A 24647-nucleotide genomic window follows, 5' to 3' on the forward strand; every position below is an offset into this window, starting at 1 on the left:
GGAGCTCATCCAGTTTGTTCTCCAGTGATTGATAGGATAGTCTCGAAGGGAGCTCATCCAGTTTGTTCTCCAGTGATTGATATGATAGTCTCGAAGGGAGCTCATCCAGTTTGTTCTCCAGTGATTGATAGGATAGTCTCAAAGGGAGCTCATCCAGTTTATTCTCCAGTGATTGATAGGATAGTCTCTGATGGAGCTCATCCAGTTTGTTCTCCAGTGATTGATAGGATAGTCTCGAAGGGAGCTCATCCAGTTTGTTCTCCAGTGACTACACTTTTGCCAATAGACCGCCAATGCCCTCTGTTCTATTTGTTCACCGACGGAGTCTCGTCAGGATACCGCCGCTTTATTTCTTGAGTCCCGGGTGATTGGGACCTGGTCCGGGCTAAGCAGAACGTCCAGAATCGCTGAATTCGTTGAAGTAGAAATGTTCGTACAAATTGAGGTTAGTGATCCCTTTTCTGATATCCAGATGCTGTTTTCGGGTCATAGGAAATGATGGCGGAGACATTATGTACAAAAAAACAAGTTTGCCGTAAGAAAACATACAAAATAGCAGAATTGATCAGGAGTATGTACTCTCCACTGCAGCACCATCTTATATCTGACTCCGCAAGTAATTTTCATATGAGACAGCAACTTTACCAGGTAAAAATGTAACATCTACACTGCAATATTGGAGTAAAGACGCCATAAGATTGAACGGATTTATTTATTTATTTTATCAGAAGGAGCTTTTTTCCCAGGAAGACAGATTTAATTATTAAATATATGCATGCAAAACATCACAAATACTGTAACTAAATCAATCAGAAATTGTAGGGAATTGCATTTTATTTTTTTAATTTTTTTCTCCAAATTGTGTTTGATTGGATAATAAATCATAATTAATTGGTTAATTAATTGACGTATTAATTCTCACCTCCCTGACACTGCGTGGGGGCGCCATGACAACGTCCTCCCATCGTCATAAATAGAGCCGGAAGCGGAACGTCAACACCTAGAAATCAACCAGTGGACATATGCAGACACAGCACAGGGTTGTGGTGTGGACGTGAAATGCCAAGGTAGGTAAGAGGCTTGAAATAAGCATAGTACGCAGAAAGTCATGCGGGAAACAAATTGCAAATGTCACTCACGTTGTTTAACGTTACTGACGTAGGCTAACGTTAGGTAGCTAGTTGGCTAGTCAATCTAGCTAGCTTTTGTATTAAGCTAACGTTAGCTATCACGTTAAGCTAAACTTAACTGAGGAAGGTGTGCACTATTTATAAAAATAAAACTCATGCTAGCTAGTGACAACCCCCCCCCCCCCCCCCGCAACATCAACAACAAACGAATTGTTATTTACATTTTAGATGGTGCGCATCACTTTCGGTACCTAGCAGGCTACGTGGTTAGGCTAGTTGTTGCTCGTTAGCTCCTCGGCCTCGACGTGAAGCTGCATTAGCTGTTGGCTAGCCAGCCCGGTGTTTGCTTGCTAACTATAGTACCTAGTTAGCGATATTGACTGACTCTCATCTCATTTTCAGAACATTATCTTTCTAGCGGCGTCAGTCGTCCAGTGGTCGCAAACATCCTGATGTCAATTAGTTATGCTTATCAGAGTTAGCTGCTAAACATGCATGTCAAACAACCTCGTTAGCACCAGCTAGTTAGCCTCGCTTGTAAACAATGGCAGTGAATTTTCGCAATGCTGTCTTAGTTATCATATGCTCTGCTGTGACACTCAAACGTGCAGCAAACATATTATAACGTGGCATTGTTGGACAAGTGAACTTATGAGTCTACTGCTGTGCCATTCTTTGATTCATCCTATGGACAATGTGTTTGTTCAGATTGATATGTAAATGTAAACGTTATTGCTGATTGTCTCCTAGGGGATACGGTGTCTGCCCAGAGCCTACTAACCAATAGCCTCTTCACACGGATAAAGACATCAACAAACGAAGGATGTGCCCCAATGCTGACGATTTATCCCCAAAGTCTCTATGACCAAACTTCAAATTGGTCTGCAACTTGGATGTAGGTCTACCTACCTAAGCTCATTTACAACACTTCTCAACCAACCAGCCCTAACCAAATAAACTCTGCACCTCTGAAACCCAAGATGGCTTCTAGACAAAGTGCCCTAACTGCTGCCGTGGTTACCCTGTTGGGAGCCACCTTGGGTGGCCTGTTGCTATGGCGACAGAGAGCCATAAGGACAAAGAAGCAACAGCTTTCTGCTCTGGGTCTGAAGGGTCAGGTAAGGGTCAGCTCTTGTCCCTTACCTGTGGAACCAGAGCCTGTGGTTCTGGACTGTAAGAACCCAGTGGAGTCCCAAATCCAGTCTAAGCAGACCCAGCTATCCCCGGGTCAGAGTCTGGTCCTCCCCCTGCCTGCTGTGCTACCCCCTGTTGACCAGGCCCTGGCGGTGCAGCCGGTGATGGTAAGCTCTGAGAAGGAGTGGGAGCAGCTGTGGCCCATGCTGCAGAAGGATCTGTCAGTCTATCCTGTCCTCGGCCTGGACTGTGAATGGGTAAAGAGTCAAACTAATACCCTGGGTGTAAGTTTGTTCTGCATGTTTTTAAACACATCATCCCATTTGTACTCTGTTTATTTAATCTTATCTCTGACTGCATCTCTCCCCCCCACCTCTGTTCTCCCCCCCCCCCCCCCACCTCTGTTCTCCCCCCCCCCCCACCTCTGTTCTCCCCCCCCCCCCCACCTCTCTGTTCTCCCCCCCCACCTCTCTGTTCTCTTTCTCACCCCCACCTCTCTGTTCTCCCCCCCACCTCTCTGTTCTCCCCCCCACCTCTCTTCTCCTCCCCCCCACCTCTCTTCTCCTCCCCCCCACCTCTGTTCTCCCCCCCACCTCTGTTCTCCCCCCCCACCTCTGTTCTCCCCCCCCCACCTCTGTTCTCCCCCCCCACCTCTGTTCTCCCCCCCCCACCTCTGTTCTCCCCCCCCCACCTCTGTTCTCCTCCCCCCCACCTCTGTCTCCTCCTCCCCCCCACCTCTGTTCTCCTCCTCCCCCCCCACCTCTGTTCTCCTCCTCCCCCCCCACCTCTGTTCTCCTCCTCCCCCCCCACCTCTGTTCTCCTCCTCCCCCCCCCCACCTCTGTTCTCCTCCTCCCCCCCACCTCTGTTCTCCTCCTCCCCCCCACCTCTGTTCTCCTCCTCCCCCCCCACCTCTGTTCTCCTCCTCCCCCCACCTCTGTTCTCCTCCTCCTCCCCCCACCTCTGTTCTCCTCCTCCCCCCACCTCTGTTCTCCTCCTCCCCCCACCTCTGTTCTCCTCCTCCCCCCCCACCTCTGTTCTCCTCCTCCCCCCCCACCTCTGTTCTCCTCCTCCCCCCCCCACCTCTGTTCTCCTCCTCCCCCCCCACACCTCTGTTCTCCGCCCCCCCCCCACCTCTGTTCTCCTCCCCCCCCCACCTCTGTTCTCCTCCTCCCCCCCACCTCTGTTCTCCTCCTCCCCCCCCCCGACCTCTGTTCTCCTCCCCCCCCACCCTGTTCTCCTCCTCCCCCCCACCTGTTCTCCCCCCCCCCCCACCTCTGTTCTCCTCCTCCCCCCAACCTGTTATCCTCCTACCCCCCACACTGTTCTCCTCCTCTCCCCGACCCACCTCTGTTCTCCTCCTCCCCCCCCACCTCTGTTATCCCTTCCCTCCCCCCCCACCTCTGTTCTCCCTCCTCCCCCCACCTCTGTTCTCCTCCTCCCCCCCAACCCATTGTTCTCCTCCCCCCACACCTCTGTTCTCGGCTTCCCCCCCCCCCCACCTCTGTTTCTCACTCCCCCACTCCTCTGTTCTCTTTCTTCTCACCCCCACCTCTCTGTTCTCCCCCCCACCTCTCTGTTCTCCCCCCCCACCTCTCTGTCTCTCCTCTCTTCTCCTCCCCCACCTCTCTTCCTCCTCCCCCCACCTCTCTTCTCCTCCCCCCCACCTCTCGTCTCCTCCCCCCCACCTCTGTTCTCCCCCCCACACTCTGTTCTCCTCCTCCCCCCCACACCTCTGTTCTCCTCCTCCCCCCCACCTCTGTTCTCCTCCTCCCCCCCACCCTCTGTTCTCCTCCTCCCCCCCCACCTCTGTTCTCCTCCTCCCCCCCCACCTCTGTTCTCCTCCTCCCCCCCCACCTCTGTTCCCTCCTCCCCCCCACCTCTGTTCTCCTCCTCCCCCCCACCTCTGTTCTCCTCCTCCCCCCACATCTGTTCTCCTCCTCCCCCCCACCTCTGTTCTCCTCCTCCCCACCCACCATCTGTTCTCCTCCTCCCCCCCCACCGCTGTGTATCTTTCTCCCCCCCCCCCACCTCTGTTCTCCTCCTCCTCCTCCCCCCAGCCTCTGTGCTCCTCCTCCCCCACCTCTGTTCCTCCTCCCCCCCACCCTCTGTTCTCACCCCTCCCCCCACCTCTGTTCTCCCTCCTTCCCCTCCCCAACACCTCTGGTCTCCTCCTCCCCCCCCCATCCTCTGTTCGCCTCCTCCCCCCCCCCCCCTACACCTCTGTTCTCCCCCCCCCCACCATCTGTTCTCCTCCACCCCCCCACCTCTGTTCTCCTCCTCCCCCCCCACCTCTGTTTCTCCTCCTCCCCCCCCACCTCTGTTCTCGCCCCCACCCCCCCAACCTCTGTTCTCCTCCTCCCCTCGCACACCTCTGGTTCTCCCTCCTCCCCCTCCACCTCTGTTCTCCGCCTCCCCCCCACCTCATGTTCTCCTCCTCCCCACCCCCACCTGTTCTCCTCCCCCCCCCCACCTCTGTTCTCTCTCCTCCCCCCCACCTCTGTTCTCCTCCTCCCCCCACCTGTTCTCCTCCTCCCCCCACCTCTGTTCTCCTCCTCCCCCCCCACCTCTGTTCTCCTCCTCCCCCCCCACCTCTGTTCTCCTCCTCCCCCCCACCTCTGTTTCTCCTCCTCCCCCACCTCTGTTCTCCTCCTCCCCCCCCCACCTCTGTTCTCCTCCCCCCCACACCTCTGTTCTCCTCCCCCCCACACCTCTGTTCTCCTCCCCCCCCCACCTCTGTTCTCCTCCCCCCCCCCCACCTCTGTTCTCCTCCTCCCCCCACCTCTGTTCTCCTCCTCCCCCTCCACCTCTGTTCTCCTCCACCTCTGTTCTCCTCCCCCCCCCACCTCTGTTCTCCTCCCCCCCACCTCTGTTCTCCTCCCCCCCCACCTCTGTTCTCCTCCCCCCCCCCCCACCTCTGTTCTCCTCCCCCCCCACCTCTGTTCTCCTCCCCCCACCTCTGTTCTCCTCCCTCCCCCCCCCACCTCTGTTCTCCTCCTCCCCCCCCACCTCTCTGTTCTCTCCCCCCCTGTTCTCTCCCCCCCCACCTCTCTGTGTTCTCTCCCCCCCTACCTCCCCCCCCCCTGTGTTGTTTCTTTTCTCCCCCCCCCCCCCCCCCCCCCCCCCCCCCTCTGTGTTGTTTCCTCCCCTTCCCTCTCTCCCCCCCCCCCCCCTCCCTCTGTCCCCAGGTGTCAGTGAAGGATAAGACTTCAACGGTCTCTTTACTCCAGATGGCTTCCTACTCTGGTCTGTGTGTGTTGGTGAGGCTGCAGCCGTTCCGTGCTGGCCTGCAGGACTTGCCACTTACCCTGAAAGAGGTAGGCTCATATGTGGTCCTCTGTAGCTCAGAATGGTGTTTTAAAATGCCAGTATAGTAGGTTAGATTTCCCCGCTGGGGCCACCAATATGAAAATGATTCCACTCACTATTAGGGCTGGGAATTGCCAGGGGACCTCACGATATGACCTCACGATATGACCTCACTATAAAATATCTCAATACTGAGGGACCTCTCGGTGCACTGTGGCGGTCACGCTAGGGGACCTCTCGGTGCGCTGTGGCGGTCACGCTAGGGGACCTCTCGGTGCGCTGTGGCGGTCACGCTAGGGGACCTCTCGGTGCGCTGTGGCGGTCACGCTAGGGGACCTCTCGGTGCGCTGTGGCGGTCACGCTAGGGGACCTCTCGGTGCGCTGTGGCGGTCACGCTAGGGGACCTCTCGGTGCGCTGTGGCGGTCACGCTAGGGGACCTCTCGGTGCGCTGTGGCGGTCACGCTAGGGGACCTCTCGGTGCGCTGTGGCGGTCACGCTAGGGGACCTCTCGGTGCGCTGTGGCGGTCACGCTAGGGGACCTCTCGGGGGCGCTGTGGCGGGACCTCTCGGGGCGCTGTGGCGGGACCTCTCGGGAGTCCAAACTTATTGCTCACTATGTCTGCTGCAGAGGGACGAGGGTCCGAACTTATTGCTCACTGTCTGCTGCAGAGGGACGAGACAGAGACATGAGAGAACCAGTTTTGATCCGTCATGGAAATAAAAGTGCTGAAAACTAATTAGCTATTTAAAAAAATGGAGAACCAGCTATTAAGGAAAAAACGCTGTCGTTTTGGTACAGCCAACTAATGCAAAAATTAAACAGCGATATTGTAAAAATATATATATACATGTGTTTGAGTGTGTATGTATATGTATATATATATATATATCTCTCAAACACATGTATGTATATATATATATATATCTCTCAAACACATGTATGTATATCACACACACGGTCTTAAAATGTGTGTATTTTGGCTAGTTTCAGCCATCTGTTGCTGACAGGTGTATAAAATGGAGCACAAAGCCATGCAATCTCCACAGACAAACATTGGCAGTAGAATGGCCCTGACTGAAGAGCTCAGTGACTTTCAACGTGGCACCGTCATATGATGCCACCTTTCCAACAGGTCGGTTTGTTAGATTTCTGCTCACAGAACGGGAACTCTGAAGCACGTACAAAAACCGTCTGTCCTCAGTTGTAACACTCACTGCAGAGTTTCAAACTGCCTCTGGAAGCAACGTCGGCACAATAACTTTTCGTCGGGAGCTTTCCACGGCCGAGCAGCCGCACACAAGCCTAAGATCACCATGTGCAATGCCAAGCATCGGCTTGAGTGGTGTAAAGCTCGCCACCATTGGACTCTGGAACAGTGGAAACGCGTTCTCTGAAGTGATGAATCAAGCTTCATCTGGAAGTCTAATCTGGGTTTGGCGGATGCCAGGAGAACGTTACCTTCCGGAATGCATACTGCCAACTGTAAAGTTTGGTGGGGCAGGAATAAGGGTCTGGGGCTGTTTTTTTATTTTTACTGTTCGTGTGAAGAGAGATCTTAACACTACTGCATACAATGACATTCTAGATGATTCTGTGCTTCAAACCTTGTGGCATCAGTTCAGGGAAGGCCCTTTCCTGTTTCAGCATGACAATGATTCCTTGTACAAAGCGAGGTCAATACAGAAATGGTTTGTTGAGATCGGTGTGGAAGAACTTGACTTGCCTGCACAGAGCCCTGACCTTAACCCCATTGCATACCTTTGGGATGAATTGGAATGCCAACTGAAAGCCAGGCCTAATTGCCCAACATTAGTGCCCGACCTCACTAATGCTCTTGTGGATTAATGGAAGCAAGTCCCAGCAGCAATATCTAGTGGAAAGCCTTCCCAGAAGAGTGGAGGCTGTTATAGCAGCAATGTTCCAACATCTAGTGGAAAGCCTTCCCAGAAGAGTGGAGGCTGTTATAGCAGCAATGTTCCAACATCTAGTGGAAAGCCTTCCCAGAAGAGTGGAGGCTGTTATAGCAGCAATGTTCCAACATCTAGTGGAAAGCCTTCCCAGAAGAGAGGAGGCTGTTATAGCAGCAATGTTCCAACATCTAGTGGAAAGCCTTCCCAGAAGAGTGGAGGCTGTTATAGCAGCAAAGGGAGGGAGACCAACTCTATATTAATGCCCATGATTCTGGAATGAGATATTTGACAAAGTGTCCACATACTCTTGGCCATGTAGTGTATATACCTGTATAGACTTCCCCCTTCCCTACTCACTGTTGTAAATGGTTTTTGATGGCATATATTTATGTTAAGTATTTTTTCATTTATTTTTTATATAGGTCCTCAGCGACCCTCACATCCTGAAGGTGGGTGTGGGCTGCTATGAGGACGGGAAGCGTCTGACACGAGACTATGGCCTGGCGCTGGGATGTACTGTGGACTTAAGATACCTTGCACTACGACAAAGGTACCATACTAGTTGTTCTGTCTGTGATTGGCACATGCAGTACGTAATGCTCTGTTTTTATAGTTGGATCATTTCCTGTCGTGTGATACTGTCACCGACTGTTTGTCAGTGGTTGTCTGAGAAAAGCGTCTTCAAGTTTTTATCTCACGTGCACAAGTACTGTGAAATGCCTTTCTTGCTTAACTCTAAACCCCAACAATGCAGTAGTCGATATCAATGTAGCATAAGGGAGAACAAAAACACACGAATAAGAAAGTAAGAAGCTATATACAGGGTCGGTTCCATATTAACAATGTACAGGGATACTGGAGGGATGGAGGTAGATATGTATAGGGGGAAGGGGACAGGGATACTGGAGTGATGGAGGTAGATATATATAGGGGGAAGGAGACTATATACAGGGTCAGTACTATATTAACAGTGTACAGGGATACTGGAGTGATGGAGGTAGATATGTATAGGGGGAAGGAGACAGGGATACTGGAGTGATGGAGGTAGATATGTATAGGGGGAAGGAGACAGGGATACTGGAGTGATGGAGGTAGATATGTATAGGAGACAGGAATACTGGAGTGATGGAGGTAGATATGTATAGGGGGAAGGAGACAGGGATACTGGAGTGATGGAGGTAGATATGTATAGGAGACAGGAATACTGGAGTGATGGAGGTAGATATGTATAGGGGGAAGGGATACTGGAGTGATGGAGGTAGATATGTATAGGGGGAAGGTGACAAGGTGTCTTGATAGATGATAAACAGAGTAGCAGCAAATATTCAGACCCCTTGACTTTTTTCCACATTTTGTTACATTACAGCCTTATTCTAAAATTGATTAAATAGTTTTTTCCCCCCCTCAATCTACACACAATACCCCATAATGACATCACAATACCCCATAATGACATCACAATACCCCATAATGACATCACAATACCCCATAATGACATCACAATACCCCATACCCCAAAAACAGGTTTTTGCAAATGTATTAAACTGAAATAAGTATTCAGACCCTTTACTCAGTACTTTGTTGAAGCACCTTTTGCAGAGATTACAGCCTCCAGTCTTCTTGGGTATGATGCTACAAGCTTGGCACACTAGTATTTGGAGAGTTTCTCCCATTCTTCTCTGCACATCCTCTCAAGCTCGTGTCAGGTTGGATGGGGAGCGTCGCTGAACAGCTATTTTCAGGTTTCTCCAGAGATGTTCGATCAGGTTCAAGTCCGGGCTCTGGCTGGGACACTCAAGGATATTCAGAGACTTGACCCAAAGCCACTCCTGTGTTGTCTTGGCTGTGTGCTTAGGGTCGTTGTCCTGTTGGAAGGTGAACCTTCAGCCCAGTCTGAGGTCCTGAGTGCTCTGGAGCACATTTTCATCCAGGATCTCTCTGTACTTTGCTCTGTTCATCTTTGCCGCCTCGATCCTGACTAGTCTCCCAGTTCCTGCCGCTGAAAAACATCCCCACAGCATGATGCTGCCACCACCATGCTTCACCGTAGGGATGCTGCCACCACCATGCTTCACCGTAGGGATGCTGCCACCACCATGCTTCACCGTAGGGATGCTGCCACCACCATGCTTCACCGTAGGGATGCTGCCACCACCATGCTTCACCGTAGGGATGCTGCCACCACCATGCTTCACCGTAGGGATGCTGCCACCACCATGCTTCACCGTAGGGATGCTGCCACCACCATGCTTCACCGTAGGGATGGTGCCAGGTTTCTTCCAGATGTGATGCTTCGCATTCAGACCAAAAGGAGTTCCATCTTGGTTTTATCAGATCACAGAATATTGTTTCTCATGGCCAGAGTCCTTTGGGTTCCTTTTGGCAAACTCCAAGCGGGCTGTCATGTATCTTTTTTATTGAGGAGTGGCTTCTGTCTATCATAAAGGCCTGATTGGTGGAGTGCTGCAGAGATTGTTGTCCTTCTGGAAGGTTCACCCATCTCCACTGAGGAACTCTGGAGCTCTGTCAGTGTGACCTTTGGGTTCTTGGTCACCTCCCTTACCAAGGCCCTTTTCTCCCTAGATCTGTGCCTGGACACAATCCTGTCTCTGAGCTCTATAGACAATTCCTTTGACCTCATGGCTTGGTTTTTGCTCTGACATGCACTGTCAACTGTGGGACCTTATGTAGACAGGTGTGCCTTTCCAAATCATGTCCAATCAATTGAATGAACCACATTTGGACTTCAAGTTGTAGAAACATCTCAAGGATAATCAATAGAAACAGGATGCACCACCGGAGTTCAATTTCAAAGGTTCTGAGTACTTATGGAAATAAGGTTGACGTTAATACATTTGCAAAAAATTCTTAACCTATTTTCACTTTGTCATGATGGGCTATTGTGTGTAGATTGAGGAAAACATTTGAATCCATTTTAGATTAAGGCTGTAAGGTAACAACATGTAGAAAAAGTTAAGGCGTTTGAATACTTTCCGGAGGCCCTGTATGAGCCTTCAGATTTATTCCACATTTTGTTACAGCATTCAAAATGGGTGATCAAATATATTTAATCCATCTACATTCATTACCCCATAATGACAAAGTGAAACATGTTTCAAACTTTTGACCCTTTTTCCAATTGGTAGTTGCAGTCTTGTCCCATCGCTGCAACTCCTGTACGGACTCGGGAGAGGCGAAAGTCGAGAGCGTCCTCCGAAACAAGACCCTGCCAAGTCGCACTGCTTCGTGACAAACTGCTCGCTTTTTCCCGGAAGCCAGCCCGCACCAATGTGTCGGAGGAAACGCCGTCCAACTGGTGACCGACGTCGGCGTGCACCCGCCACAAGGAGTCACTAGAGCATGCTGGGACAAGGATAACCCAGCTGGCCAAACCCTCCCTTCGATGCCGGAGTGATGCACTCTGGGCGCCACTCGGGAGGCCCACATTTTTTTTCTTCTAATTTATTGAAAATGAAATGCAGAAATATCTAATTAACGTAAGGATTAGACGTCGACCGATTTTATAATTTTTCGATGCCCATTTATTGGATGACCAAAAAAAGCAGATACCGATTAATCGTTTTATTAAATGTAATAGGTTGTTGTAATAATGACAATACTGAATGAACACTTTTAACTTAATATAATACATCAATCAAATAACTGTAGCCTCAAATAAATAATGAAACATGTTCAATTTGGTTTAAATAATGTAAAAACAAAGTGTTGGAGAAGAAAGTAAAAGTGCAATATGTGCCATGTAAGAAAGCCAATGTTTCAGTTCCTTGCTCAGAACATGAGAACATATGAAAGCTGCTTGTTCCTTTTAACATGAGACTTCAATATTCCCAGGTAAGAAGTTTTAGGTTGTAGTTAATATAGTATTTATAGGACTATTTCTCTCTATACCATTTTGTATTTCATTTACTTTGACTATTGGATGTTCTTATAGGCACTTTAGTATTGCCAGTGTCACAGTATAGCTTCTGTCCCTCTCCTCGCCCCTACCTGGGCTTGAACCAGGAACACATCGAACAGCCACCCTCGAAGCAGCGTTGCCCATGCAGAGCAAGGGGAACAATTACTCCAAGTAATGGAGTACGTCTTTCACATCGGTTACACCAGCCTCATCTCGGGTCATAAACCACGCAATGCTTGAAGCACAGCAAAGAGCTGCTGGCAAAACGCACAGAATTGCCTTTTGAATGAATGCTTATGAGCCTGCTGCTGCCTACCACCGCTCAGTCAGGCTGCTCTATCAAATCATAGACTGAATTATAACATAACACAAAGAAATACGAGCCTTAGGTCATTAATATGGTCGATTCCGGAAACTATCATCTCGAAAACGGAACATTGATTCTTTCAGTGAAATACGGAACCGTTCTGTATTTTATCTAACTTTGTGGCATCCATAAGTCTAAATATTCCTGTTACATTGCACAACCTTCAATGTTATGTCATAATTCTGGCAAATTAGTTCGCAAAAAGCCAGGCGGCCGAACTGTTGCATATACCTTGACTCTGCGTGCAATGAACACGAGAAGTTTGAAGTCTTGAGTGATTTTGACCCAGATGAAACTTGATGTTCTCGACCTGCTTTACTGAACCCACCCCCCCCCCCCCCCTGTTTCCTGTAGTCCATGATCAGCTCCTTGGTCTTACTGATGTTGAGATGGAGAGATGTTGTTGTCCTGCCAGGTCTCTGACCTCCCTATTCGCTGTCTCATCGTCGCCGGTGACAAGGCTGACCACCGTGTCATCAGCGAACTTCATGATGGTGTTGGAGTCGTGCGTTTTCCTAGTCTGTATGTGTTTCTGTGCAGGAAGGTAGTGTTGAATAACGGTCTGAGTCTGAAGTCTCTGGCAGCTGACCTGCTCAACGTCTCTCTGGAGAAATCCTTGGAGCTGCGCTGTAGTGACTGGGAGGCTGACCCGCTGACCCTACAACAGGTACACAACACTACTGGTGTTAGTTTATACAGGATGTGACACGTCGTTAGAACGTCTACACTACTGGTGTTAGTTTATACATGATGTGACACGTCGTTAGAACCTCTACACTAGTGTTAGTTTATACAGGATGTGACACGTCGTTAGAACGTCTACACTACTGGTGTTAGTTTATACAGGATGTGACACGTCGTTACTGTCCATGTTGAAGATCAGCTTTGCAGTTGGACTGATCTCCAAATCAACCTGCATTCCAAATAACTTCTCATTGATGTGATCAATATTAGCCATTCTGTGCCTTTTGCTTCCTCAAACTGATCCCCTTAAACATGCAGAGATTATCATCTTCTCATTAATGCCCCAACCCCTCCCTCTCTCTCCCCCCTGACCCTGACCTTCAGATGACCTACGCAGCCCGAGACGCACAGGTATCCATCGCCCTCTTCTTCCGCCTGCTCGGACTCCACTCAGATTCCACGCCCTCACTTGACACTGGGAGTGGCTACTCCCAGCTGGCCAATTGCTGCCAGGGCGTGGTGGACACACCCTTCAGGGGGTGGGGTGGAAGAGAGTGTGAGGATGGAGGGAAAAGCGTGGATCGAGAGAGGAGGCGGCGGAGTAGGAAGCTCCAGCAGTCTGTTTTTGAAAGCCCAGAGTCTGGGGACCAGCAAGTTCCAGACCCCAGGAAGAACAACAAGAGAAAATCGCTCGGGGTGGGCTACTCTGCCAGGTGGGTAGGAGAGGGGGGGCTACTCTGCCAGGTGGGTGGGTGGGGGGGCTACTCTGCCGGGTGGGGCGGGCTACTCTGCCTGGTGGGTAGGGTGGGGGGGGATACTCTGCCAGGTGGGTGGGGGGGGCTACTCTGCCGGGTCGGGTGGGGGGGCTACTCTGCCGGGTCGGGTGGGGGGGGGCGCTACTCTGCCGGGTGGGTAGGAGGGGGGTGCTACTCTGCCGGGTGGGTAGGAGGGGGGCGCTACTCTGCCGGGTGGGTAGGAGGGGGGCGCTACTCTGCCAGGTGGGTAGGAGGGGGGCGCTACTCTGCTAGGTGGGTAGGAGGGGGGGGGGGGGTGCTACTTTGTACAGGTGTTGCAGATATTTTTCTTAATTTGTTATTTTGTGTTACCATTCATAGTAAAGATGAATTGTCCTATTTTATAAACCTGTTGTGTAAGACATGAGTGTTGAAAATCTGGGGCCCGGTTGCACCAGTTATGTGTTAAAACAACAAAAACAACTAAGTTGATCTTAGGTCGACTTTGTTCAGAACCTCGTCTTTTGCACCAACCAAAAATAAGACGAGTCGTAACAGGTCCTGCGTAAGCAATGCACATTCTGGAGATGTGACGACGCGTCATAATGATGGTTGCTATGCGGCGACCGTTGCTAGACTGTTGCTGTTCTCAACTGGGTTGCCATGTCTGTGGTTTTCTTTAAGCAGGTGAAAATGAATTGGTTGTGGGGGTTTTTGGGGCTAGTTTTTTTAAATAGAATCGTGGCGGCGAGTGCATTTTTATTTTAATTTTTATTATTTTATAAATAATCATTTCACACTGTGACCTGCAGATGATTAGGTAGTGAGGCAGCCTGTTGCTGAGCTCTGTAGTATGGTGGAGGGGGACTGGGTGTAATGTTGAGACTGGTGGTGGAGAGGGACTGGGTGTAATGTTGAGACTGAGCTCTGTAGCATGGTGGAGGGGGACTGGGTGTAATGTTGAGACTGAGCTCTGTAGTATGGTGGAGGGGGACTGGGTGTAATGTTGAGACTGAGCTCTGTAGCATGGTGGAGGGGGACTGGGTGTAATGTTGAGACTGGTGGTGGAGAGGGACTGGGTGTAATGTTGAGACTGAGCTCTGTAGTATGGTGGAGGGGGACTGGGTGTAATGTTGAGACTGAGCTCTGTAGCATGGTGGAGGGGGACTGGGTGTAATGTTGAGACTGAGCTCTGTAGCATGGTGGAGGGGGACTGGGTGTAATGTTGAGACTGAGCTCTGTAGCATGGTGGAGGGGGACTGGGTGTAATGTTGAGACTGAGCTCTGTAGCATGGTGGAGAGGGACTGGGTGTAATGTTGAGACTGAGCTCTGTAGCATGGTGGAGGGGGACTGGGTGTAATGTTGAGACTGGTGGTGGAGAGGGACTGGGTGTAATGTTGAGACTGGTGGTGGAGAGGGACTGGGTGTAATGTTGAGACTGAGCTCTGTAGTATGGTGGAGGGGGACTGGGTGTAATGTTGAGACTGGTGGTGGAGAGGGACTGGGTGTAATGTTGAGACTGAGCTCTGTAGTATGGTGGAGGGGGACTGGGTGTAATGTTGAGACTGAGCTCTGTAGCATGGTGGAGGGGGACTGGGTGTAATGTTGAGACTGAGCTCTGTAGCATGGTGGAGGGGGACTGGGTGTAATGTTGAGACTGGTGGTGGAGAGGGACTGGGTGTAATGTTGAGACTGAGCTCTGTAGCATGGTGGAGGGGGACTGGGTGTAATGTTGAGACTGGTGCTGTAGCATGGTGGAGGGGGACTGGGTGTAATGTTGAGACTGAGCTCTGTAGCATGGTGGAGGGGGACTGGGTGTAATGTTGAGACTGAGCTCTGTAGCATGGTGGAGGGGGACTGGGTGTAATGTTGAGACTGAGCTCTGTAGCATGGTGGAGAGGGACTGGGTGTAATGTTGAGACTGAGCTCTGTAGCATGGTGGAGGGGGACTGGGTGTAATGTTGAGACTGGTGCTGTAGCATGGTGGAGGGGAACTGGGTGTAATGTTGAGACAGCTCTGTAGCATGGTGGAGGGGGACTGGTTGTAATGTTGAGACTGGTGGTAGAGAGGGACTGGGTGTAATGTTGAGACTGGTGCTGTAGCATGGTGGAGGGGAACTGGGTGTAATGTTGAGACTGAGCTCTGTAGCATGGTGGAGGGGGACTGGGTGTAATGTTGAGACTGAGCTCTGTAGCATGGTGGAGGGGGACTGGGTGTAATGTTGAGACTGAGCTCTGTAGCATGGTGGAGGGGGACTGGGTGTAATGTTGAGACTGAGCTCTGTAGCATGGTGGAGGGGGACTGGTTGTAATGTTGAGACTCCCTCACCTGCTTCTGGTATGGGGAAAAGTCCACAATGAAAGTGATATTGAATGTGGGGAGTGACACATCTGCCCGCCATTTTAAGAAGCCTATTCGTTTTATATGCAGTTTATATGCAGTTTTACAGGCTATTTATTCAAACCTTTTGCCAGCTCCATTTAGGCGACACAGGTGGCACAAATTCATTTGCAATGACTCCGGTGATATCGTTATTTCAATATATATTTAATGTATCAAATGATACCACTTGTGTAGCTTACCTGGAGCTGATTTAATAAATAGCCTATAACTATAGTCTGTTGTAGCCTTGTTATTATGCAATTAGCGTAGTGGTTAGAGCGCTGGGCCAGTAACCCGAAAGGTTGCTAGATCGAATCCCCGAGCTGACAAGGTGAAAGTCTGTCGTTCTGCCCCTGAACAAGGCAGTTTAACCCACTGTTCCTAGGCCATCGTTAGTTAAGAATAAATTCTTATTTACTGACTTGCCTAGTTAAATAAAGGCTAAATAACTTAAACATGCACATTAATAATTTAATGTGTCACCACATTAAATTTGCTGTCATGGTAACATTTCTATTGCAACTGCTGATCAGCTGTTTTTATGATGCATTAGATTTGGGTAACAATTCATCAGGTTAGGCTACAGGTAAAATAAACACTGGCTGTTGTTGACAATCATATATATTCGGTTCATATCCATATACATATTGGGGCGGCAGGGTAGCCTAGTGGTTAGAGCATTTTGACTAGTAACCGAAAGGTTGCAAGTTCATATCCCCGAGCTGACAAGGTACAAAATCTGTCGTTCTACCCCCTGAACAAGACAGTGTTCCTAGGCAGTCATTGAAAATAAGAATTTGTTCTTTAACTGACTTGCCTACAGAACGAGGCGATGGAGGCTTTAAGACCACGTGGACACCTCGGACCGGTCGGGTTGGCTGTTTTGGAGGGTTTATCCGTCTGGGAAAAGGTTCTTTAAATATATTTTTTTTTTTAAATGTCCCCCCCCACTTCTAAAATGTTAAGACCCTTTAAAAAAAATTTTTTTTAACCATTTATTTAAAGCTAAACAACTGGATGAATCAATACATAATTACTGTGGCAATCAATATCACTGAATGGCCAAAACATTTTTTTGTCATAAAGTAGGCTAATGCCATTGACGCAATAGCCACGTGTGCTCAACTATAATTTCAGAACAGTGTTGATTGGGAATGCGCTATCGTGTTGCTTTGATACCCGCCCGAGGTCTTGATGAATCAATCGATGTCAGATTTTGTTTCATTCTTCATCTGTAGGCTCTATTTATATATCTGTCTCCGTGGTGGTTATCACAGATCAGAAACATTTTTCGTGCTGTAATTAAGGCACGAGGGGGTGTGGTATATAGCCAGTATACCACGGCTAAGGGCTGTTCTTAGTTACGGAGTGCCTGGATACAGTCCTTAGCCGTGGTATATTGGCCATATACCACAAACCCCCGAGGTGCCTTATTGCTATTATAAACTGGTTACCAACTTAATTAGAGTAGTTAAAATAAATGGTTTGTCATATCCGTGGTATAGGTCTGATATACCACGGCTGTCAGCCAATCAGAATTCAGGGCTCGAACCACCCAGTTTACGATGTAGCATAAATCAAGTGTGTTATTTTGCTATCGACTCGCTCATAGGCAACTCCAAAAGCCTGCGGAGGTTGTGAGATATGAACAGGATACATTGGCAATTCACATTCACACATAGTAGAAAATCCAATCGCCTAACTCTGCATTCACCTGCCTCTGAGACACTAAATGTAACAGTATAACTTTAGACCGTCCCCTCGCCCATACCCAGGCGCGAACCAGGGACCCTCTGCACACATCAACAACAGTCACCCTCGAAGCATCGTTACCCATCGCTCCACAAAAGCCGCGGCCCTTGCAGAGCAAGGGGAACCACTACTTCAAGGTCTCAGAGCGAGTGACGTCACCGATCGAAACGCTATTTAGCTCGCACCGCTAACTAAGCTAGCCGTTTCACATCCGCTACATAAACACCCCAACATGTTGGATGACTCAGGCATTCTTCCTGCTATTTTCTATGCGTATCATGCTATAAAGGTGATCTGATGTAAACGCCATAAACCTGTTCCCTACTAGGTGTAGAATCGAGGCCCAGTCGTAGCTCATAGGAGGGCTTATGCCCCCGGTGGTGGAACAAGTGTAATTTTACCACCCAACTGGTGCATCTGTAACGGATGTGAAATGGTTAGCGGTGGTTCGCGCTAAATAGCGTTTCAATCGGTGACGTCACTCGCTCTGAGACCTTGAAGTAGTGGTTCCACTTGCTCTGAGACCTTGAAGTAGTGGTTCCCCTTGCTCTGCAAGGGCCGCGGCTTTTGTGTAGCGATGGGTAACGATGCTTCGTGGGTGACTGTTGATTGATGTGTGCAGAGGGTCCCTGGTTCGAGCCCAGGTATGGTCGAGGGGACGGTCTAAAGTTATACTGTTACACATCCTACCCCTGGGCAGCAGTTGACCTTTTTTGTCACCACGTTAGGGCAGCTCTGTATCCAGTGTAGTGACTGACCAGGATTCCCCGTCACTGTTTACAGGAAGTCCCCTCTCTATGACAACTGTTTCCTCCATGCCCCGGATGGACAACCCCTCTGTACCTGCGACAAGAAGAAGGCCAAGTGGTACCTGGATAAAGGAATAGGAGGTACCTAAACACTGCCAGGCCCTAAACACTGCCAGGCCCTAAACACTGCCAGGCCCTAAACACTGCCAGGCCCTAAACACTGCCAGGCCCTAAACACTGCCAGGCCCTAAACACTGCCAGGCCCTAAACACTGCCAGGCCCTAAACACTGCCAGGCCCTAAACACTGCCAGGCCCTAAACACTGCCAGGCCCTAAACACTGCCAGGCCCACAACACTGCCAGGCCCACAACACTGCCAGGCCCACAACACTGCCAGGCCCACAACACTGCCAGGCCCACAACACTGCCAGGCCCACAACACTGCCAGGCCCACAACACTGCCAGGTATTCTCATATGAACTAACAGTTAATTGGAGTTCTTTACTATAGTAGTTGGATTCATACTGTTAAATGTGGTTTAACAATGTACTTCTTACAAAACCCCAGTTCACTTGAATTTTGAAGTTGACACTAAATTAGTTTCTCTTTCCCATCTCTACTCCTCCTCCTCCTCCTCCTCCTCTAGTGCTGCAGAGTGAGGATCCATTCATTGTGCGTCTGCTGTTTGAGCCTTCGGGACGTCCAGACTCCCAGCAGGACTACTACCTGACTGCCAAGGAGAACCTGTGTGTGGTGTGTGGCAAGAACGACTCTTATATCAGGTGAGGAGAACCTGTGTGGCAAGAACGACTCTTATATCAGGTGAGGAGAACCTGTGTGGCAAGAACGACTCTTATATCAGGTGAGGAGAACCTGTGTGGCAAGAACGACTCTTATATCAGGTGAGGAGAACCTGTGTGGTGTGTGGCAAGAACGACTCTTATCAGGTGAGGAGAACCTGTGTGGTGTGTGGCAAGAACGACTCTTATATCAGGTGAGGAGAACCTGTGTGGCAAGAACGACTCTTATATCAGGTGAGGAGAACCTGTGTGTGGCAAGAACGACTCTTATATCAGGTGAGGAGAACCTGTGGCAAGAACGACTCTTATATCAGGTGAGGAGAACCTGTGTGTGCCACTAACATAAACATGTGTGTTTTTTTATTGCCAAATACTTTGCCACAGTGTGTGCACTAATGAATACACCCCTGTTATTAATCATCCCCCCCCCCCCCCTCTTCTTACCCCTACAGGAAGAACATCGTCCCCCATGAGTACAGACGTCACTTTCCCACGGAGATGAAAGACCACAATTCCCATGACATCTTGCTGCTGTGCACTTCCTGTCACGCGGCCTCCAATGTCCACGATGGCTTCCTGAAGCAGCAGCTGGCTGATGAACACGCTGCCCCCCAGGTAGGAGCAGGGAGGTGGGTGGGTTTGGGGGGGGTTAGTGGCAGGGTGGGGGTTTTGGGGGGTTATAGGGTGGTGTGGTGGTTATGGGCCGGGGGGTGGATTTGCTCTACTCAACTGTATGGATTCATTTCTACCCCCCCCCCCCCCCCCCCCAGGGCTGTGAGGAGGGCGTGCGGCTCCTGGAGGACTCTGACCGCAGGAGGGTTCGTTCTGCAGCCCGTGCCCTCCTGACTGCGGGGGAGGGGCTCCCTGGGCCCCGGAGAGACGAGCTACAGGAAGTCATCAGGAGTTTCTTCAACGACCTCGACGGGGAGCTGACGACAGACACCCTGCAGAGTGCTGCTGGCCTGGAGACACGGTGAGAGGGAGGGAGGGAGGGGGTTAGACTGGAGGTAGATATCACCACACCCTGCAGAGTGCTGCTGGCCTGGAGACACGGGGAGAGGGAGGGAGTGGAGGGGGTTAGACTGGAGGTAGATATCACCACACCCTGCAGAGTGCTGCTGGCCTGGAGACACGGTGAGAGGGAGGGAGTGGAGGGGGTTAGACTGGAGGTAGATATCACCACACCCTGCAGAGTGCTGCTGGCCTGGAGACACGGGGAGACCAAGAGGGAGGGGGTTAGACTGGAGGTAGATATCACCACACCCTGCAGAGTGCTGCTGGCCTGGAGACACGGGGAGAGGGAGGGAGTGGAGGGGGTTAGACTGGAGGTAGATATCACCACACCCTGCAGAGTGCTGCTGGCCTGGAGACACGGGGAGACCAAGAGGGAGGGGGTTAGACTGGAGGTAGATATCACCACACCCTGCAGAGTGCTGCTGGCCTGGAGACACGGGGAGAGGGAGGGAGTGGAGGGGGTTAGACTGGAGGTAGATATCACCACACCCTGCAGAGTGCTGCTGGCCTGGAGACACGGTGAGAGGGAGGGAGTGGAGGGGGTTAGACTGGAGGTAGATATCACCACACCCTGCAGAGTGCTGCTGGCCTGGAGACACGGGGAGACCAAGAGGGAGGGGGTTAGACTGGAGGTAGATATCACCACACCCTGCAGAGTGCTGCTGGCCTGGAGACACGGGGAGACCAAGGGAGGGAGAGGTTGTTGAGGAACTATCAATGCCGATGTTGTGGGTTCAATTCCCACAGGGATCACATGCACATACTCTAAATGTACTGTCATGTTGGATATCGGTCTGTGGCACATATTACAAACTATGATTTTTTTTGTTGATTGTTTATAATTTAAAAAAATGTTTAGTCCTTTCTTTGCCCCTCCCTGTCCTCCTCCCTGTCCCCCCCCCCCCCCTCCCTTCACCGCTCCCTGTCCCCCCCCCCCCCCTCCCTTCACCGCTCCCTGTCCCCCCCCTTCTCCCCTCCCTTCCTTCACCCCCTCCTCCCTCCCTTCACCCCTCCCTGTCCCTCCCTTCCTTCACCCCCCCCCTCCCTCCCTTCACCCCTCCCTGTCCCTCCCTTCCTTCACCCTTCACCCCTCCCTGTCCCTCCCTTCCTTCACCCTTCACCCCTCCCTTCACCGCTCCCTGTCCCCCCTCCCTCCCTCCCTGCCCCCCCCCCCCCCCTCCCAGGATCTTCAATGAGAGCTACGTTCCCCACGGGCTGAAGGTGGTGCAGGCGCATGCCAAGCAGGGTCTGAAGGGGTTAATGGGCCTAGAACGCCACTGGAGGCAGCACTTCCTGTCTACCATGACGCCGCGCTACCTCCCTCCTCTGTGGTCCGTCAACCACAATCACAGCAAGTTCCTACGCAAATACGGCGAGGATCTCCCCATCCAACTCAACTGAACTACAGTCTACGTTTTTAACCTGAAAAGGGCCAGGCAGTTTGGCATGACAAGGAGTCTAAGGAAATGGATTGGTAGCCAGGCTCCATATCTCTCTCTCTATTTATCCATCAGCTTCTCTCTTCTCTGGTTCACCGTATTGTCAGTAGTTAAAACAGAAGCTACATTATCCACACTGGAGCCCAGAGAGCTGACTGACCGACCTACGGTGTCTGGTGGTAGTCTCACCTCCGCCTGGGACGAGGCAGTCTGTCACCCTGTTCCTATATGGTGACATACATGTTGAGTCAGACCTATAGACTCATGGACCTCGCTTGAACTCAAAACGTCCCCTACAGGCCCTCCGATGAACTAGAGCCAGAGACTAGCAGAGACCATTGGCTGAAATGGTTCCCCTATTCTTTATAAAGGGCAGTACTTTAGACCTGGGCCGACAGGGGTGCACCATGTAGTGTCTAGAGCCATTTCAGATAGCTGGAGCCTGAGGAGATGGACAGGCTGCCTTGGTTCTGACAGAGGTACGGCCTAGCTGGAGCCCGAGGAGATGGACAGGCTGCCTTGGTTCTGACAGAGGTACGGCCTAGCTGGAGCCCGAGGAGATGGACAGACTGCCTTGGTTCTGACAGAGGTACGGCCTAGCTGGAGCCCGAGGAGATGGACAGACTGCCTTGGTTCTGACAGGAAAAGGAAGTCTATCAAGAACACCATCCATGCTGCAGGATTCATAATGAAATTATATTGCATATGGACACTTTTTAACCAACACTGTGGTTTGGTTTCCCAGACAGATTGACTAGTCCTGGTCTTAAAGATCCATTTAAATGGAGATTCTCTCCAGGACTAGATTTAATCTGGGGCCAGTAAACCAGCCCTATGTATATCAATATATAAAAATGTGATTTTCACCAATTTCAGAAAATCCTGTATTTTAAGACTACGCTGAAACCTGCTCTTAATTCTCATGAAATATAAATTATAATTTTCCCCTGCAGGTTTTCAGCCCTAATGATAATTCCTATGTGTTTGTGTGTGCGGAAGTCAACGGTTTGCTTTGCAAAGGTGACTTTAATTCAACGACACGATTTGATGTTCCCATTTGTTGTTCATCTTCAACAGATCAGACATTATGATATGACCACCAGCCATTGGATGCGTCACAAATTACATTACTTTTGAACGGGGACCCACAAGGCAGTGCGTTTTTTTTTTTTTATAGTGATTTAAGGTTCCATTTCACTCTCAGGTTCAGTAGGACAATGTAGAACGGTTGGCTTGGCGACGTGACATCACTTCCTCCCGTACTGTCTGGCTGCATCCCAAATTGCACCCTATTCTCTACATGGTGCACTACTTTATGTTGGTCGTGGATGTGTTCTCTCGCTCTCTCTCTAATCAGGACACCTCGTGTCACATGTTTTAGTGTGACTCTTCCCCTTATTAGAAGAGACTAAAATCAGGACACATCTTTCTTCCTCTACAACAGTTCCAGTCCAACCTCCTTTCCCCCCTCCTAATCATTTCAGATTGAGATAAGGACCAGTCTGTATGTATTGGTAGCCTGAGAGTGACTAGCTTCATTGGTTAGTAAAGAATGATGGCCTTCTTGTACAGCGCTGCTAACCTGTTGACGCGTACAGCGCTGCTAACCTGTTGACGCGTACAGCGCTGCTAACCTGTTGACGCGTACAGCGCTGCTAACCTGCTGACGCGCACGGCGCGGCTAACCTGCTGACGCGCACGGCGCGGCTAACCTGCTGACGCGCACGGCGCGGCTAACCTGCTGACGCGCACGGCGCGGCTAACCTGTTGACGCGCACGGCGCGGCTAACCTGTTGACGCGCACGGCGCGGCTAACCTGCTGACGCGCACGGCGCTGCTAACCTGCTGACGCGTACAGCGCTGCTAACCTGCTGACGCGCACGGCGCGGCTAACCTGCTGACGCGCACGGCGCGCCTAACCTGTTTGCAAAGCAGAGATTTTCATGTTCCTGAGCATGACGACAATTGTGTTTTTGTTTAAATTGAGAAGTTGTTTTGCTTAAAAGAAACCAGCAGCTTTTATTTACGTTTCTCCAGATGTAACCCCCATAGAAGCTGTTCTGTTTCCCTAATATTGTAAAATAAAAGATCAGATTTGTCTACTTGTGAGGCTGGTTTTGATTATTCAGAGTGGGATGGATTGGAGTGTTGTCATGGACAATTCTTTAAGTGGGGGACTTTTGTTATTTTCTTCAAACAATGAATCTTTTATTGATTTTTAAGAATTGCAATAATGAAGGTGATCAACGACCATCCATTGTTGATCGTTTGATAACCTTACAGAAGGAAACCGTGGGTCTTTCTTATTTATTTATATAGCTGACACTAAAAATGCTTAGTCATGGCTGATTCCACCCCACCCCTGCAGCTCGGGGCATCACAAGCCATCTTGGGTTCATCTTGTGAGTTTTGTTGTGTTTCTCAGACGCCAAGATGATTTAGAAACAACGAGGGGTTTGTGTGTTTTACTCCTCCAGGCCATCTCTAGCTCGGGTCCCCAAACACCAACTCATTCTATGGAATGCAGGTTGTAGGTTTAATCACCAAGCCATCACAAATCAATTTCTTAGTGTCAAGCCCCAGAGGCCCAACTCACTCACACAGATGAGAGTACTGAGAAACCTAATTCGATGCAGTAAAACAGTATTGTAACATCATCTTGTAATTATTTTCTACCATCGTGTTCATGCATCTCTGGCTAATCTTTATCACCTCTTGTTCTGTCTGCATGTTTTATATCAAGAATGAGATGGGCGGGGGGGCGGCGGCATCAGTTCAGTTGAACAAGAGAAACACAAAATAAACACTGTTTTTAAATACAAAATCATTTTAATAGTCTGTAAAAATGTTGTACAAAAGCGTAGTCCTTTTACATTTTGTAAATGAACGAATCGCTTCTCATGTCGTTCATCTCCCAGGAGTCTTTAGTTGGATGTTGTCAGTATTTAATGAAGTTTATACAATCCACTGTTGTGGTGTTAAGGCCTCTTGATATTGCCATTAAAAACATTCTGTTAGTCAAATGGTTTGTCTTTTTTTGTTGTTTTGAATCAGTGTATAACATGGGCTGTCTCAAATTTACAACCCTTTTTCCCCCCCTGTACAGTGCTCTACGTTTGACCAGGGCCTTATGGGGCTGTCCAATCACACCTTCTAGTTTCGCAGTTCAGTCAAAACAACTCAAAATACATGACCAAAAAAAACTGTCTCAACAAGCGAAAAATTCCCTCATTCGCCCCCAAATGTTCTTCAATTCAAACAGTAATTTGTTTGGTTCAGTGCTGCTCAACAGACGTAACAGTGGAATGTCACAACCATAAAC

At 50.0% G+C, this 24647-nt stretch overlaps 1 protein-coding gene across 2 annotated transcripts; it reads left to right on the plus strand.

The window, feature by feature from the left end:
• Positions 1–940: 940 nt before the first annotated feature.
• On the plus strand, positions 941–24348 carry LOC109904624 (exonuclease 3'-5' domain-containing protein 2). 2 transcript variants are annotated; one of them, XM_031787658.1, is made up of 11 exons: positions 941–1067; positions 1881–2521; positions 5451–5579; positions 7906–8033; positions 12310–12436; positions 12838–13166; positions 18107–18213; positions 18719–18854; positions 19325–19487; positions 19643–19845; positions 21071–24348. In XM_031787658.1, exons 2-11 carry the CDS (start codon positions 2111–2113, stop codon positions 21285–21287), a joined length of 1950 nt encoding a protein of 649 aa, XP_031643518.1. In that variant the 5' UTR covers positions 941–1067; positions 1881–2110; the 3' UTR covers positions 21288–24348. The 2 variants fall into 2 exon arrangements, with proteins under 2 accessions (XP_031643518.1, XP_031643517.1); XM_031787657.1 differs by having other exon boundaries at positions 955–1067; positions 1881–2548.
• The last annotated feature ends 299 nt before the right edge of the window (positions 24349–24647 follow it).

The sequence above is a fragment of the Oncorhynchus kisutch genome, linkage group LG14, assembly GCF_002021735.2.
Source record: "Oncorhynchus kisutch isolate 150728-3 linkage group LG14, Okis_V2, whole genome shotgun sequence".
Lineage (NCBI taxonomy): Eukaryota > Metazoa > Chordata > Actinopteri > Salmoniformes > Salmonidae > Oncorhynchus > Oncorhynchus kisutch.